This window comes from Mustelus asterias, chromosome 10 (genome assembly GCF_964213995.1).
Source record: "Mustelus asterias chromosome 10, sMusAst1.hap1.1, whole genome shotgun sequence".
Taxonomy (NCBI): Eukaryota; Metazoa; Chordata; class Chondrichthyes; order Carcharhiniformes; family Triakidae; genus Mustelus; species Mustelus asterias.
This window is the reverse complement of record NC_135810.1, coordinates 88,787,982-88,803,967: the sequence shown is the minus strand read 5'-3', so window position 1 is coordinate 88,803,967 and position 15,986 is coordinate 88,787,982. Positions and strand designations below refer to the sequence as shown.

The following is a 15,986-nucleotide window of genomic DNA, read 5'->3' as shown; positions in this document are numbered from 1 at the left end:
CGTACGACTACTATTGGCGATGCGTAGGGACTATGCGATTCAGAGATGATGCCATGGCTCTGTAGTCCCTGTAGGTGCTGGCGCACATCCTCAAAGTCAGCAGGCGGCAAGCGACATGATCTCTCTCGGAAGGGCCTTGCATCCTTCAGTCTTATTTCATGTCTGGTGCTTTTAGAACAACCTACATCCCACTCGTGCTGCGAGAAGACCCCCTTCCTCTCCATCATTCTCTCACAGAGACGCCTTTTTGCCTCCTCTGGCATAGGAGAGGCTCCGAAATCAAAAGATGAAGGGGTCAGTTCGATTGCAGCTTTATCCGCACACTGTGCCCTTGGCAGAGAAACAGGGGCTACTGGAAAAATGTGGGCTCGTGGAGTCCCACGATTCAAGGAGATTCCTCGAGATGACAGGTTCTTCACAGTCACAGTAATGCGTCTGCTGGAAACAACTGATGCAGGATGAACATCAGGCCTCACCCACAACTCTTCAGGGGAAAAAGTGTCATTAGGCTGATCTATCAGTGCTAGCTGGTCTGTGAAATCACCAGGAAACTTTGGGAGGCCAGTGACTTTAAACACTTGTCCTGGTTGCAAGGTGATTGGCTTGTGCTGGGTAAACCACACAGTACCATGCTTGTCTACCCCTTCTGTGGTTTCAGACTGGGTGAGTGTCTCATAAGCTTCTCGGAGGACGGGGTGTATGGTCAAAGTACCCAAGAAGCGTTCTCCTGCCTGTTCTTTACAGGACTCCACCAACTTTCTCACCAGCCGGGTATTTGTCCCCACCAGCATGGCAATGTTGTCATCTTTCACAGTGTTAGGACATACTAAGGCCAAAGTGTCAACTGTCTGCGGCACTCCGGTTACAGCAGCAGTGAACTCGAGTTGCATGGACAGGTAGCCATCATATAGGTATTGGTGAGAGCTTAAACCCCATATTTCCAGGTCTTCAAGTGGCTGGAGAGGTAAGTGCTTCAGGTAGGTGTCATAGAAGTTGCGATACAAAATGGTTACTTGGGAGCCACTGTCAAGCAAAGCTCTTGCATAAACTCCTTCTATTTGCACAGGTACATCAGAGATGGGCCCCACTAATCCTGCAGGTAACTGTTTTGAGCCTTGCTTCGCTGGGGGTGGACAGTGGGTGGAATGTATTTCACATGGAACCAAGCACCGTTCCTTCACCTGGCTCCTGGGAAGTTTCCCTGCTGTCTGCTTGCTTTGATCAGCTTCTGATTCACTTTCCTCAGATCCTCGGGTTCTTTGCACTCTCTCCTTGTATGCTCATCTTGCCCACACCTGTAGCAAAAAATTACTGCCGGCAGTGGTTTGGACATTTTCACTCGGGGCGACGCGTCCCGAACAGTAGCTTCTGGTGCTTGCTGTACGGACCCAGTCCTTGCTGTCGTACTTTCAGATGTAGGGGTAACTGGGGCGGCGCTCAACAGTCTGGCCACCTGAGAAGTCAGTTCCCTTACCTCATTTCATAGGCTGTTCAACTCAAACGTACTGAGGACTGCGGTACACTGGCGGTGGCTGCGGTAGCAGTAGCTTTCACCCCTTCTCTGGCGCTAATCCAATTTTCTTCCTCTCTTACCTCCCGCATCAGCTGGGAGAAGGAAGGGGGTTTGTCCAGGGTGTGGCTCATCCTTACACGCAGAGCAACCATATCTCGAGTGAGTGCACCCTTGACTAGCTGTTCCATCCGAGCTCGATTCATGTCTGCAGCCGTAATTCCTCCTGTAAGAAGAGCACGATGGAGAAGTTTGTCAAGGCGATATAGAAAAGCAGAGAGTTTTTCTCCTTCATCCCGGTATGTGTGTCTGAACTTGGCCAACATGTCGGCTCCACTCTCTGTGGTGCCATAAGCTGTGTCCAGAGCAGATAAATAATCGGTGGCCGTAGCAGTGGGAGTGCTAACTTTCAAAAATCGGACGATGTGAGCAGCAGGCCCTTTTAAACTCTCCACTATACGCTGTCTCTTGGCAGCGTCAGTGCATTGCCACTCGCTGATCATCTGGGTAGCCTGCTCCATCCAGGCATCGTATTCTTCCTCACCTGGGGGTACAGGTTTCAGTCCTGAAAACAGTCTCAGCTTTCTGTAGCTAGGCCCATCGGTAGACACTTGGTTGCACTTGTCTACTAGTTTGCCAATAGCAGTCACTAAATCCATGTTCACATCCACTTTGGGAGCTTGATTTTCTGATACTATGGCCTGAAAATCCTCCATTGACTTGCCTTCCTGTTGTAGTAGTAACAACAGCTTTGTATGGAAAGCATCCTCTTCAGGAACAGCATCCTGTGTGACAAGGCTTTCTACCGTATGCACAGCCCATGGCCCAGCTTCTCCTTCAATACCTACATCTGGAGGTACAGTGTCAGGGGTTAAATCAATGCTAGTCTCCACTAGTATGAACAACTGTGTGCCAGTAGAATCCCCACGGCAACCACAAATCTTGGTGCGGCCAAAGACTTTCACTGTGTTTAAGACCCTAGCAATGGTCTCCTCACTAGTATCTATTGGCACATTGCTCAGTAATACGCCACGAGAAAGACTGATATTCTTTTGGCGGCTCCAGTCAGCAGCCTGAGAAAAATCCATTGTCTTAAGTGAGCTACTAACACTGAAAAAACTTTTTTTTTGTGCTGTTGTAATTACTGAGTTAACTGTTACTGACTGATGAAAAGAAGAAAAAAAAAATTTGACCTGTCTGATAAACAGGAAATATCTCAGCGGTGCCTCCAAAAATGTAACCCCCTGCTGACAACTATATGCTCTGACCAGCTGAGTTAAGTAAAGCTGTACCTGGGATGTGCTTGATGTTATAAGGGGCTACTATGTAAATGTTCAATTAACAGGATCCTGAGTTCTTAGCGGTTGGTGTTGAGCTAAATTTCCTATTTACCAATAAATGTCAGTACAGGCGTGAATGAAAAGGATTAGTGTGTGCAGTTGCAATCTAGAGTAATAACCTATTAATAATAGCACGGTGCCTCCTAAAATGGTAAGTATGTAAACCTTATAATAAGAAAAGGTTCAGGACAACCATGCAAAAGGAATAACAAAAATAAATTTATTTTCTTGCATTGTTGCGTCTCATAAAACAGGTAAAGAGTCCCAAACTAAAGATTTTTCAATTAAACAGTTTGAACCCTGAGAAATGTTCAAAATATTACCAAGCGCTTGGATTTATAAACGTAAATTTGAGAGAAGGGAAAGGAACTTTCATTCGTCCTGAAGAAATTGAATAGTTTCTCTTTTTGTTTCTTCGTATGTGCACGTTGGTGCCCATATGAAGAAAACACGACCTCAACAACACACTGCTGATACCATTCAGTGTCTGACAGTATCGTCTCCAGTTACTCACGCAACCACGACACACACACAGTCCAGAAGGGTCTGCGAGCGGGAAGATGATGCAGCAGGGATAAAAATGCAGCAAGCTGTCCGGTAGTGACGCAGGTCCAGTGCGCTGAAGTCTGTCCTCCTCGGCAGTGCTACTTAGCAAGTTAGCTTCAACTAATCCTCGTTCTCTCCGTCTTCTCAGTGAAAACTACGCCCGGCGTTTATAGCTGACTGTCCCTCACCGGCAGTTTCTAGCAGAAACGTCCACGCTTGAGAGTACAAGACGATGCGCTTTACACTTTTTCTCAACAGTAATGAAAATAACAAACAGGACTAAACCTTGCTGCCTTTCACTTCAAACTGGAAAAAACGAGTTACTAAACTGCGACAGATACGAGCTTTAACTGCACAGTAATATTTGTGCCCATACTGTGAAGTATGTTAGTCTACAAATATTATTTGCCTCGATGTTAAAACTGGGTTTTTACCGCATGGAAACTGCTCCTCTTCCCCACGTGTGTCTCCCCACTGCAGCTTCCTCTGCCTCCCGCCGTTTTTCTTTTTCCCTCCTCCTAAGTAATCTGATTGGCTTAAAGTGCAGCTCTCTAGAAAACGAATTGGCTTAGCTTACATCACTCAAACAAACAGTATCTGTTCAGGGTATTTGGCCCAGTAAACAGGATATTGAAACGCACAAGAAAACAAAGAACAATGGTAAATGTCTTTTTCATTAAATTTACCCATATTTCAAGAAAACACACTCTTTTCATTTTTCTTTCATTTATCCTTTTTTTCAGACCCCTACACTCGGAAATTGGGACAAGGTCTGGGGAAGGTAGGACCTGTATAGGCAGGATGGGTTGCTCCTGAACAGAGCCAGAAGCAGCTTCTTGTGGAATTATTTGTTAGTGCTATTGAGGTTCCCAAAGGGTGCGGCGCGCCACACTGGTGTTAAGTCTTAACACAAAGAGAGATGGCATGAAATCTGGAAACTTCTACGGGTTTCTATACATGAATGTTTAAATGTTTCTTTGATTGTCCTTGAATCTTCCCGCCATCCTCTCTCGCCGCACCAGTGTGGCGCGCCGCATCCTTTGGGAACCAATTTGGCAGGGATGTGGAAACCAGCAACTAATATCAGAGAGGAACAGCAAAGTACACTGAGAATTGGGAGGGACAGATAGCACTAGAGAAGGAATGAGTAAGGCATCAGATGAGGTCAGAATAAAAGGGAATATAATAAAGTCCAGATTAGTGTTACTGTGTGTGTATGTGAATGTGCGCAATGTAGTAAATAAGATTAACAAGCCTCAAGCACAGTAAACCATGTGAAAATGTTGTGGCAATCACGGAGATTTGCCTCAAAGAAGGACAGGACTGGATGCGAAATATTCCTGGATACAAGGTGTTCAAGAAGGATAGGGAAGAAAGTAAAGGATGAAGTTTGTTTATTAATTAAGGAGAACATTAGTGTGCTCAAGAAAGAGAATATCTCAGAGACGTCAAGGACAGAATCTACTTAGCTGGAGCTAAGAAACAGTAGAGGTACCAATACATTGCTTTGTGTCATCTATAGGACACCAATTAGTGGGAAAGATATAGAGGAGCAAATTTGCAAGGAAAGTGTAGAGACATGCGAGAATTATAGAGTAGTTATAATGGGGGGGCTTTAATCCTAATATTGCCTGGGATAATGTGTTTAGGAGAATTTCCTACGTAAATATGTTTCAAATCCAACAAGTAAGGAAATATTTCTAGACCTGATCTTTGGGGAAGAGGTTGGCCAAGGGATCAAGTTTAGTAACGGAACATATAGGGTACAATAATCATTGTATCACTTTGGGTTGACAATGAAAAAAGACCAAGAGCAATCCAGAGTAACAGTAATTATTTGGCAGGAGGGCAAACTTCAATGGTGCGTGTTAGCAGAGCTGGCCTGGATAAATTGGAATCTAAAATTGTCAAGCAAAATTGTAAACGCACAATGGGCTACCCTCAAAAAGTTCTGGTAGAGTCAAGCTCTATTCCCGTGAGGGGGGAAGGTCGGGGAAACCAATCCAGAACTCCCTGGATGACAAAAGTAATAGAAAGTAAGAAAAAAGATGCATATGACAGATGTCAGGTGGATTAATAAAATTGAGAATCAGTCTCAATATGGAAAGACCAGAGAGAAATTGAAAAAAACAAACAAACATGGGAAGCAAAGGGAGTGTATGAGAAGAAATTGCTAGCTAACATTAATAGGAATCCAAAAGTTTTCTAAAGGCATATGGATAGTAAAATGATAGTAAAAGGAGGACTGGGATAGATCCTTAAATGCGACTTACACATAGAGGAGGAGGTCATGGCTGAGATGCTAAATGAATAATTTGCATCTGCCTTTACCAGGGAAGATATTACCCAAGTCATAGTGAGAGGAAGTTGAAATACTTGATGGGTTAAAAAGTGATAGACTGGTTGTACTTAAAGTTGATAAGTCAACAGGACCAGATGGGATGATCCAAGGATATTGAGAGAAGTAAGAAAGGAAACTATGGAGGCCTAATTTTCCAATCCTCTTTTAGATGCAAGGATAACGCTAGAGAACAGGAAAATTGCAATTGTTTAAAAAATGGGAGCAAAGATCAACCCAACAACTACAGGCCAATCAGTTTAGCCGTGGTATGAAGGAAGCTTTTAGAAATGATAATTTAGGACAAAATTAACAGTCACTTGAGTAAAAATGCAGGTTAATTAAGGAAAGCCAGCTTGGATTTGTTCAGGGCAACTCATGTTTAACTAACATTCCTGAATTTTGTTGATGAGGTTACAGAGAGAGTTGATGGGGGTAATCCAGTTGATGTGATGTACAGGGGCACCGAATATATATTTAATAAAGCACCACACAACAGACCTGTGAGCAAAATTAGAGGTCATGGAACAAAAGGGACAATGGCAAAAGCTGAGTGACAGGAAACAGTAGTTATGTATGGTTGTTTTTCAGAGTGAAAGACAGCTTTTAGTGAGGTTTCCTTGTGGTCAGTGTTAGGATCTCTGCTCTTCTGGATAGTTATTAATTATCTAGTCTTTAGTGCACAGGGCACAATTTCAAAAGTTGTGGATGACACAAAACTTGGAAGTATTGTGAACTGTTGAGAAGGATAGTGTAGAACTTCAAAAGGACATAGACAGGTTGGTAGAATGGATGGAAAAATGGCAGATTAAATTCAATAGGAAGAAGTGATTCATTTGGTAGGAATAATGTGGGGAGACAATACAAAGAACACAAGAAATAGGAGCAGGAATAAACCATATAGTCGGTCATGCCATATGGCCAAAACCATATTCTAAAGCAGGTAGAAGTGCAGATGGACCTGGGGGTATATCATCAAAGTTGGCAGAGCAAGTTGAGAGTATGGTTAAAAAAACTGTACACCATTCTGGATTTTATAATTAGGGTCATAGAAAACAAAAGCAAAGAAATTATGGTACTGGTTTGGCCTCAGCCCGAGTATTACATCCAGTTCTGGGCACCACATTTTAGGAAGGATGTGAAGGCATTAGAGAGAGTGCAGAAAAATTTCACGAGAATGGTTCCAAACATGGGAAACTTCAGTACCATAGCTAGATTGGAGAAGCTGGGGCTGTTCTCCTTGGAGAGGCATTCAAAATCACGACGGGTCTGGACAGAGCAGATAGGAAAAAAGTGTTCCCATTGATGGGACCATTCTGTGGTTCTTTGGTGTAAGGGTCGAGAACCAGAGGGCACAGATTTAAGGTGCTTGGCAAAAGAAGCAACAGCAACATGAGGAAAAACTGTTTGTTACAGCAAGTGGTTAGGATCTAGAATGCACTGCCCGAGAGTGTGGTGGAGGCAGATTCAATTATCGTTTTCTCAAGAGAATGCGATCATTATTTGAAGAGGAAAGATTTGGAGGACTATGTGAATAAGTGGGGAGAATGGTGAGTTGCAGAGACCTGGCACAACACAATGGGTAGAATGGCCTTCTTCTGTGCTTTAACCAATCTATGATTCTGTGATTATACATTTTTATATTTTACAACAAGCACAGCGAACATATGGAATTTCAGAGATTTAGATCTTTCCTGATGAACTATCTCACTATGCACATTTCCTTTTAGTATATTCAGTATTAGACATGTAACATTTCCTATAATTAGCCAAGCAGAAATAATATTATCAAACCTATGGCCATTTTCACTTTTAACTCAAAGTATTTTAGATTGACATTCTGCCATTAAAGACTTACCCTCCCTATTGCCACCTGAATGCGCCGAGGAACATCTGGTATGAAAGTTGACAGCAGATATTTCACTAGAAACACAAAATGCTGGAAGAAATAAAAGATATTCTCTTACGTATTCACTACGTACCGTTTGTTAAAGTGCATAAGCTACTGCAGTAGAAAAAGTGTGTTGTATTAGTACAGATATATTTTCAGTAAAAGCTAAATGGGTCATGATCCTGGAACTTCCTTCCTAACAGTATTGTGGGTGTGCCTACACCTGACATACTGCAGCGATTGAAGAAGGTGGCTCAACACTACCTCCTCTGGGAAGATTAAGGATGGGCAACAAATGTTAGTCTTGCTAGCGTTGCTCACACCTCACAAAGCAATAAAAAAAATGCAACCCTAATTGGCAACAGAAGGAGATTTTCATCTTATCGCTCGAGTCCAGGTCCTGGAATGAAAGACCAGCATTCTACCCACTGTATACCCCTGTTCCTTGTTCCACCATTTCATGCATTGTCGTCCTCATTATCAAAAAAACTGCAAAAATTGAAACATCACAAGCTTTTTCCCTCCTTCAAGAGATTAATCAGACATGTTGATATTATATATTTTAAATTACAATACATATCAGTAAGATTAGTTATTTTGTCTTTTTCCAAAAGATATTGTGGCAGAGTTTTCCCCAGCAGATTACATAAATTGGCATTTACTAAAATAATTACCATACCTCAAACACAATCAGGATGATGAGCTTTTCTTGAAAGGGCTTATCCCTCCCGTAGTCTGCAGTAAATGCGATCAGGCAGCCATTAGTCACCACAGCTACATTATTTATTAGATCCAATATTGTGAACCAGTGGCCTGACAATACACAATGTATGTTAGTCATGATCCATATCCACAAAGCAGAGAAAAACATGGTGCAGTAACATTTTACAGGCAGTAGGGGGTATATTTTCCCACTTAAGCCTTTTTTAAAAAGTTTAGTTTATTAGTCACAAGTAGGCTTACATTAACATTGCAATTAAGTCACTGTGAAAATCCTCTAGTCGCCACATTCCGGCACCTGTTCGGGTACACTGAGGGAGAATTTAGCATGGCCAATGCACCTAACTAGCACGTCTTTTGGACTGTGGGAGGAAACTGGAGCACCCGGAGGAAACCCACGCAAACACGGGAAAAACGTGCAAACTCCACACAGACAGTGACCCAAGCCGGGAATTGAACCTGGGTTTCTGGCGCTGTGAGGCTCCAGTGCTAACCATTGTGTCACCGTGCTGCTCCCATATGTAACAACCACAGAGAAAGGAGCTAAAAATGGAAAATTGGTTAAAGAGCAGTAAGGTCCATTTCCATCATTATTAAGGTTTTTTAAAGTTAACTGCTGGAAATTTTTAAAAAAATGATTATTGAGGCATACACATGTTTTTTGATGATCTTATCATAGGAATTAAATATTTTAATATGAAATTAGATTTGTCAGCATCTGCATGCATTGATGGAATGGTTCTCTAAACCTTCTAGCCTGGTGGGATGCAGGGAGAGAGCAGCCTGGGGATATCGACTGGTACAAATAACCCCTCGCTGATGGGACAATATCAGCACTTCGTGGCATGTTTCAGAGCAGAATGGACAGAAATTAGCGCCTGTGCAGTATGATCACAAGAATAAGGTGCATAGAGAATGTTGTTATTAAATAAATCAAGATTTGATAAAGTGAATAGTGCTGCAAGGATATGACTGATTGAATAAATAAAGTGAGTGCCACATAAGGTCTATGTTGTCAACTGGGAATAGCCTGTATTCAAATTTGTTCCAAGGAAAGATTTCATGAACAATAATCCTTCCGAGTGACTGTCATTAGTTACTGATATAAAATGCATGATAGATTGTATCTGCACTGACAAACACTGGAGCTTGCACAGAAAGAAACCTGAAACTGTGTCAACCTTTACATAATGAAAGGTGCAGCTTATATAAAAACAGCAAGTAGCCCAAATAATTCCAAACCATTGGCCAGGCCTAGCTTGCCATTTTCTCTGTTCAATTCATGACTTGCCAGTCATAGGTAATCCAGATGCTCTCCAAGGATAGTTCCCTTAAAGTTGGGGTTTCGTTCTTGGACAGTACAGCTTTTAGGAACTTCAGTTACGCAACAGATTGAAGAAGTTGAGGGCCCTATTTTAGCATTTTGATTCTAAGTGCTGGGCGGACTTGAAACTGGGAGTGTTTCAGATCCGACTTTTAGACCCGTTCTCAGGCGCCCCTTACGCACTCTGCCTGCAAAAATATCAACGAGTCTGAATCGCGCCTGTGGGTGGGACTTAACGTGCCCGAAACCCTGCAGCTCCGATCGGCGCCTCCAACTGCACACACGCAGAAAAGAAATGATAGAACGCTGCTCCCCTGCCACATTCTTCCCGGGCCGGGTAATGCCTTCCCCTAGCCCCCAAGGACGTTTCCCCATCCCCACAACATTATTGACCCCCTTATCCCCTCCCCCATTCTTGCCACCCAGACCGATTGCGGGCCCCTCCCCCCTTTCCTCCCCACCAATCTCAGGCAGAATGGCAGCTGACACCCCTTCCCCCCATTGATCAAAGGCAGAGTGGATGTGGACCCCCTTCCACCCCCTCTGATCTCAGGCAGAGTGGAGAGCCTTCAGACGCTCGGCACTGACCTCCTCACTAACCCTCATTGATGGAGCGCCCGAACCGGCCTTATATGGAGCATGCCTGTTTTGCGCCGATTCTGGATGGGCGAACACGGTGGTAAAGGGGGAAATACTGGTAAAGTTGGGCGTGCAGCCCATTAAGTCAATTTAAATGCATAACGCCCCGATCGCGGCCATTTTCGGGCCACGGTAAAGGCGGAACCAGGATGGAGCCGGGCACGGATCGCGCTACTCACCTCACGCCCGACTTTACAAGTTTCTGCGGCCGAAAACAGATGCAACACGATGGTAAAATCGGGTCCTGGGAGTATTTTTCCCGAAGAGGGGAAGTTTGAAAGGAGACTTGATAAAGTGTTCAAAATAGTCTGGACAGAGTAGGCAGGGAAAATCTGTTCCCATTGGTGGGAGGACCGAGAAGCAGAAGACACAGATTGAAGGAGATTGGCAAAAGAAACATTTGAGATGTGAAGAGAAGGTTTTTCACTCAGTGAATGGCTAGAATTGCACTGCCCTGAGGCAGGTTTCATCGAGGCATTCAAGAGGGAACCGGATTGTTATTGAAAAGGAAGAATGTGCAGGGTTACGAGGAGAAGGTGGGGGAATGGTGCTACAGAGAGCCAGTGTGGGCAGAGTGGGCTGAATGGCCTCCTTCTAAGCTGTAATAATTCTGATTCTGTAAGTGAAACAATGTAAGCTCATCAAATTTTCCCATTACAATGAATATAAAAGCTATAGTTGGATTCTTTTGGCGATTTCTTGTCAGAAAAACTAAACAACAGGGTAAGCTGAAATACTGTGCATTGCTCAATACTTACTTTCCTAAATTAACTAACTTTCAAGTTAAAATAAAATTATAAATCTAAAGGAAGTATAAATGTAAATAACACAAATCAGATTACACTCGCCAATTGCCTGATTTCGGAGTGACTATGCCCTATTGGTTGGCAGGAGATGGTCTTGGTGTTGGAGCAGCTGATGGTGGTGAACAGTGGGGGCAGTCCGAGTGGGTGCCAGGAGGGGAGCGGGGGCAGAGGAGCAGCTGAAGGTGTTTCTGGTGGCAGTACTCTGACCCCAGTGGCACAGGGAAAAGTGGGGAGGGCAGTAACAGTGTCCGTTGGCTGCATCTCAATCTAGAACTGAAGGGAGAGTGGACCGGTGAAAACTGGTGTGCAGGTACATTGTCAGCATGTAGGATGTGCAGGCCACAGAACAAGGACTCTCTGATAAACTACCTAAGAGTGAACAATGCAAAATTGAATGAATATGGTGTGGCCTATCTTATCAGCAATGTTATAATGTAACAATGTGAGGAATTATCGTGTCTTTTACAATTTCAACAAGTTGTAACACCTCTTTGTATGGACGCCTCCTGCAGTTTCCTTCACTACAGCACTAATACAACAACAACGTGTATTTATATAGCACCTTTAATGTCATAAAACTCCCCTTCACAGAAGCATTCCAAAACATGACACTGAACCACGTCAGGAGATAGTAGGTCAGGTGACAAAAAGCTTGGTCAAAGGGGTAGATTTTAAGGAGTGTGTTAAAGAAGGGAAGCAAAGCAGTGAGGCAGAGAGGTTTAGGGAGGAAATGAGAGGGCTGTGGGCCTAGGCAACTGAAAGCACAAGTGTGAATGGTGCAGCTATTACTATTGGGGATGGTCATGGGACCAGAGTCAGAAGTCAGCGGGCTGGGTGGTGACAGGGGATTAGAATCTGGTGTGAGTTAAGACACAGGCAGTAGATATTTGGATAACCTCAAGTTTACAGATGGTCAAATGTGAGAGACCAGCCAGGAAAACATTGGAATGATCAAGTTTAGAGGTAACGAAGGCATGAATCAGATTTCAGTGGCAGATGGGTTGAGATATGAGCTAAGTCGGGCAATATTATGAAGATGGAAATGGGGTCTTAGCGATGGTGCAAATATGAGGTGGGAATCTCATCTCGGGGTCAAATGTCACGTCAAGGTTGTGAACAGAATGGTTTAATCTCAGACTCTTACTAGAGAACGGGATGGACCCAGTAGCTGGGGAACAGAATCTGGAGTAAGGTATGAAAACAATGGGTGGAACTTTCCTGTCCCACTCACCGGAGAAACCATAGTGGGCGGGACAGAAAATCTGGTGGACCCTTTAAAGATCCGTTGACCTAGGGAAGGAATTTCCAGTCTTGGGGTGCTCATCCAGATGTTGGATAAGCAGTCTGATAATTAATGGTCAGAGCGGGTGCAGGGAGGGGAGTGGGCGCAGAGAAGTAGCTGGAGGAGTTCTTGGTGGTGGTACATTCTCCCCAGTGGCACAGTGGAAGAGTCAAGACAGGTGGTGGTGAGGTGGAACTGTATGTCATCAACGTGAATGTGAAAACTAACACTGTGATGTTGTTGAAGGGCAGCATGTAGATGGGCAATAGGAATGGGCCAAGTATAGATCCTATCTCTATGATAGTGAGAAAGACTGGGTGCTATTCTTCCAAACAATTTCTAAGTGTTGTCCCTGGTGCAGCCTGGGAATGGAGCCTGGGAATGGAGGGATACAAACGATTGGTCTAGTTGTACCAAGGAGTGGCACAGGCTTGGAGGGCCGAAGGGCCTGTTTCCTGTGCTGTACTGTTCTTTGTTCTTTGGTGAGAAAAATTGGTGAGCTTCCACCGGGTGGGTCAGTGTGATCCAAATCGCAATCCACCCACACTTAGGCCAGAATTCTCCAGCCATGCATGCCCCACTGCCGCTGCAAGAGAGGACAGAGAATTTGGCGCTTAGCCAAATTTGGGGTGAGAAGGATGACGAGAGAGTGAGATGGGGCAATAGGAGTTGCTGATTACAAAGGGCCAGCACTGAATGCCTCAATAATCCCATTGAGGATGACAGGAAAAGCATGGAAGGGAAGCTGTAGGTTTATCCAACAGGGAATCAATGTCAATTCCTTACCAATATCTTGAGCCAGATGAGCGATGGGACGTTTGTACATCCGTAACAATCGTTTAGCATCCACATGTATATCGCAAAAGATGGTTGAGAAGAAAATAAATGGTCCCAGTGGGAAGGAGACAGCAAAAAGCTGTAAACCAAATAGCAAAGAATTAAAAAAAACTATTCAATTTAAATAATTCATTGTGGTCTGTCCAAGATAAATTTGAACATTTCAATCACACCATTATACATATGTTTTATTTCTCAAACTGAAGTCACTGTACGTCCTAAACTACAGGTTAATATTCTAATGTATTTTACAATGGATCAAAATTAATTGTGTACTGATTTATGGAGTGGGATTTTCCCCAGCCCCCGTGACATGCTTTGCGGCGTCAGAGGCAGCCCACCATTGGCCACCATTGGGATCTTCTGATCTCCACCACTGTCAAGGGGGTTTCCCACTCAATGCATCCTTGCCGTTGGGAAGTCAGCGGTGAGAGTTCACCGTCGGAGAGACCAGAAGGGCAAGAATGACCGAAAAATTCTGGCCATAATGTTTATTTTGATTTCATTTCATAAAAAGGTAGAGTGTGGGTTATCACAAGAACAGAAATACAAGAGACGTCTCTGGAACACTTTTAAATTGAACACAACAGTGCTTTTCATCAACATAGCAAAAAACAATCAACATCATATACACTGATTTTGAATGGCAGCTGTACGTCCTGTAAATAGCTAACAACGTTTCTTAGACATCTGCTCTAAATTCCAGGTATTTGTCACAAGAGCAGAGATTTTGCTTGGGGTCTAGGTTGATGTTGCCATTCCTAGATATATCTTGATCTCTGTAGGTGAGGAAAATAGTATTTATTAATGCACCTAATTCCTGTATCTTTATGAACTATACTGGAAGCAATCCATCAATATCACAGGTGGGAGTCTGGGCTAGAAAGGGACATGGTTCCAGCAATATGAGCCAACACTGGAGTTATAGCATTAATATTAAATTCTTCTTTCTGCTACATTAATTGGTGGTGGTGATAGTGGGGGAGGAAGGGCAGGAAAGGTTGGGGAACATGCATGAAGATAATTGCTATCAAAGTCTGTGATAGTGCAAGTAATGGAGGAGTCTATTTTGGTCTCCCTACTGCACCATTTGTGATTATAAAGGGACAGTTTCTTCTCCTCTCCCTACTTAATACTAAGTTTGGATGTCATCTGATTTTCCAGGGACAGAAAACATAAAAACATAGAAGATTGGAGCACGAGGAGGCTATTTGACCCTTTGAGCCTGCTCCGCTATTCATCACGATCATGGCTGATCGTCCAACTCAATAGCCTGATCCTGCTTTCTCCCCATAACCTTTGATCCCATTCGCACCAAGTGCTATATCCAGCCGCCTCTTGAATACATTCAATGTTTTGGCAACATCTACTTCCTGTGATAATGAATTCCACAGGCTCATCATTCTTTGGGTGAACAAATGTCTCCTCATCTCCGTCCTAAATGGTCTACCCCGAATTCTCAGACTGTGACTCCTGGTTCTGGACTCCCCTAAAGGGGGTTGGGATGGTGCAGTATTATATCCGCCTTGCGGTGTTCCTATTTGCAACAGGCAGGGACCTCATGGTTACCTGTGCACCAGGTTTTCTGACATCATAACATAGACTGGGACTTTTTTCTCTGGAGTGTAGGAGGCTGAGGGGTGACCTTATAGAGGTCTATAAAATAATGAGGGGCATAGACAAGGTAGATAGTCAATATCTTTTCCCAAAGGTAGGGGAGTCTAAAACTAGAGGGCATAGGTTTAAGGTGAGAGGGGAGAGATACAAAAGTGTCCAGAGGGGCAGTTTTTTCACACAGAGGGTGGTGAGTGTCTGGAACAAGCTGCCAGAGGTAGTAGTTGAGGCGGGTACAATTTTATCTTTTAAAAAGCATTTAGATGGTTACATGGGTACGATGGGTATAGAGGGATATGGGCCAAATGCAGGATTAGCTGAGGGGTTTTTAAAAAAAAGGGCGGCATGGACAAGTTGGGCCGGAGGGCCTGTTTCCATGCTGTAAACCTCTATGACTCTATAACAATGCTAACATTATTTTCTGACCATACTGCATGACTGATGTACAAATTAGTTGCTGCATTTACCGACAAAAACAACAGTGGTTATATTTCACAATAATTTACTTGCTGTAAAACACTTTGAGATGTCTTGACTGTGTGACAGGTGCTTTACAAATGCCGGTTTAGTTATTATAATTTCTTCTAAGTTTGAATTTAGCAGTATGAAAAGCTAAGCTAACCAGCCTCACTGGTGAAGTTCTGGAATTATTATTGCATGAGATGCGCACTTCCGTCAAAGAATAGCAAGTGGGTTCATGTCTCAGGTTTGATTAATCCTATAATTTCGAAGTCAAATACTTTTAAAACTTTTTTAACCTATAACTTGAATAATGGGCCAGATTCTCTGACCTCGCCTGCAGCTGGGATTCTCCAGTCCCGCTGCAGTGAACGGAGATTTGGCTGAGCACCAAATTCTCCATTCTCACTGGCAGTGGCAGCGGCATATGAACGGCCGGAGAATTCTGGCCAATATCTCTTTCTTTTTGGTAACTGTGCAGTAACCAACGTTCAGTCTTACCATCTGGAAACCATATTGAATGACTTTTTCAGTGTACTCCTCCAGTGTGAAGTCCCCAAGGTCGGGTTTGTTGTAGTCCCGAAGAATATTTTCATCTGTATTGCTGCAGCATTTTTGAAATAAATATTTATTTTTACCACAGTAGAATCTGTTTGCCAGTATTGTTAACCACCTAAAAA

General features: G+C 43.5%; 1 protein-coding gene across 1 annotated transcript in view; it reads right to left on the bottom strand.

The window, feature by feature from the left end:
* Nucleotides 1–5,902: 5,902 nt before the first annotated feature.
* LOC144499975 (anoctamin-7-like) overlaps nucleotides 5,903–15,986 on the bottom strand; it is a 51,454-nt gene continuing 41,370 nt past the window's right edge. The window contains exons 16-20 of the mRNA XM_078222712.1: nucleotides 15,808–15,979; nucleotides 13,183–13,312; nucleotides 8,305–8,438; nucleotides 7,593–7,673; nucleotides 5,903–5,920 (exon numbers count right to left, since the gene is read on the bottom strand). Of these exons, the coding sequence (XP_078078838.1) occupies nucleotides 5,903–5,920; nucleotides 7,593–7,673; nucleotides 8,305–8,438; nucleotides 13,183–13,312; nucleotides 15,808–15,979 (535 nt within the window). The remainder of the gene's footprint in view (nucleotides 5,921–7,592; nucleotides 7,674–8,304; nucleotides 8,439–13,182; nucleotides 13,313–15,807; nucleotides 15,980–15,986) is intronic.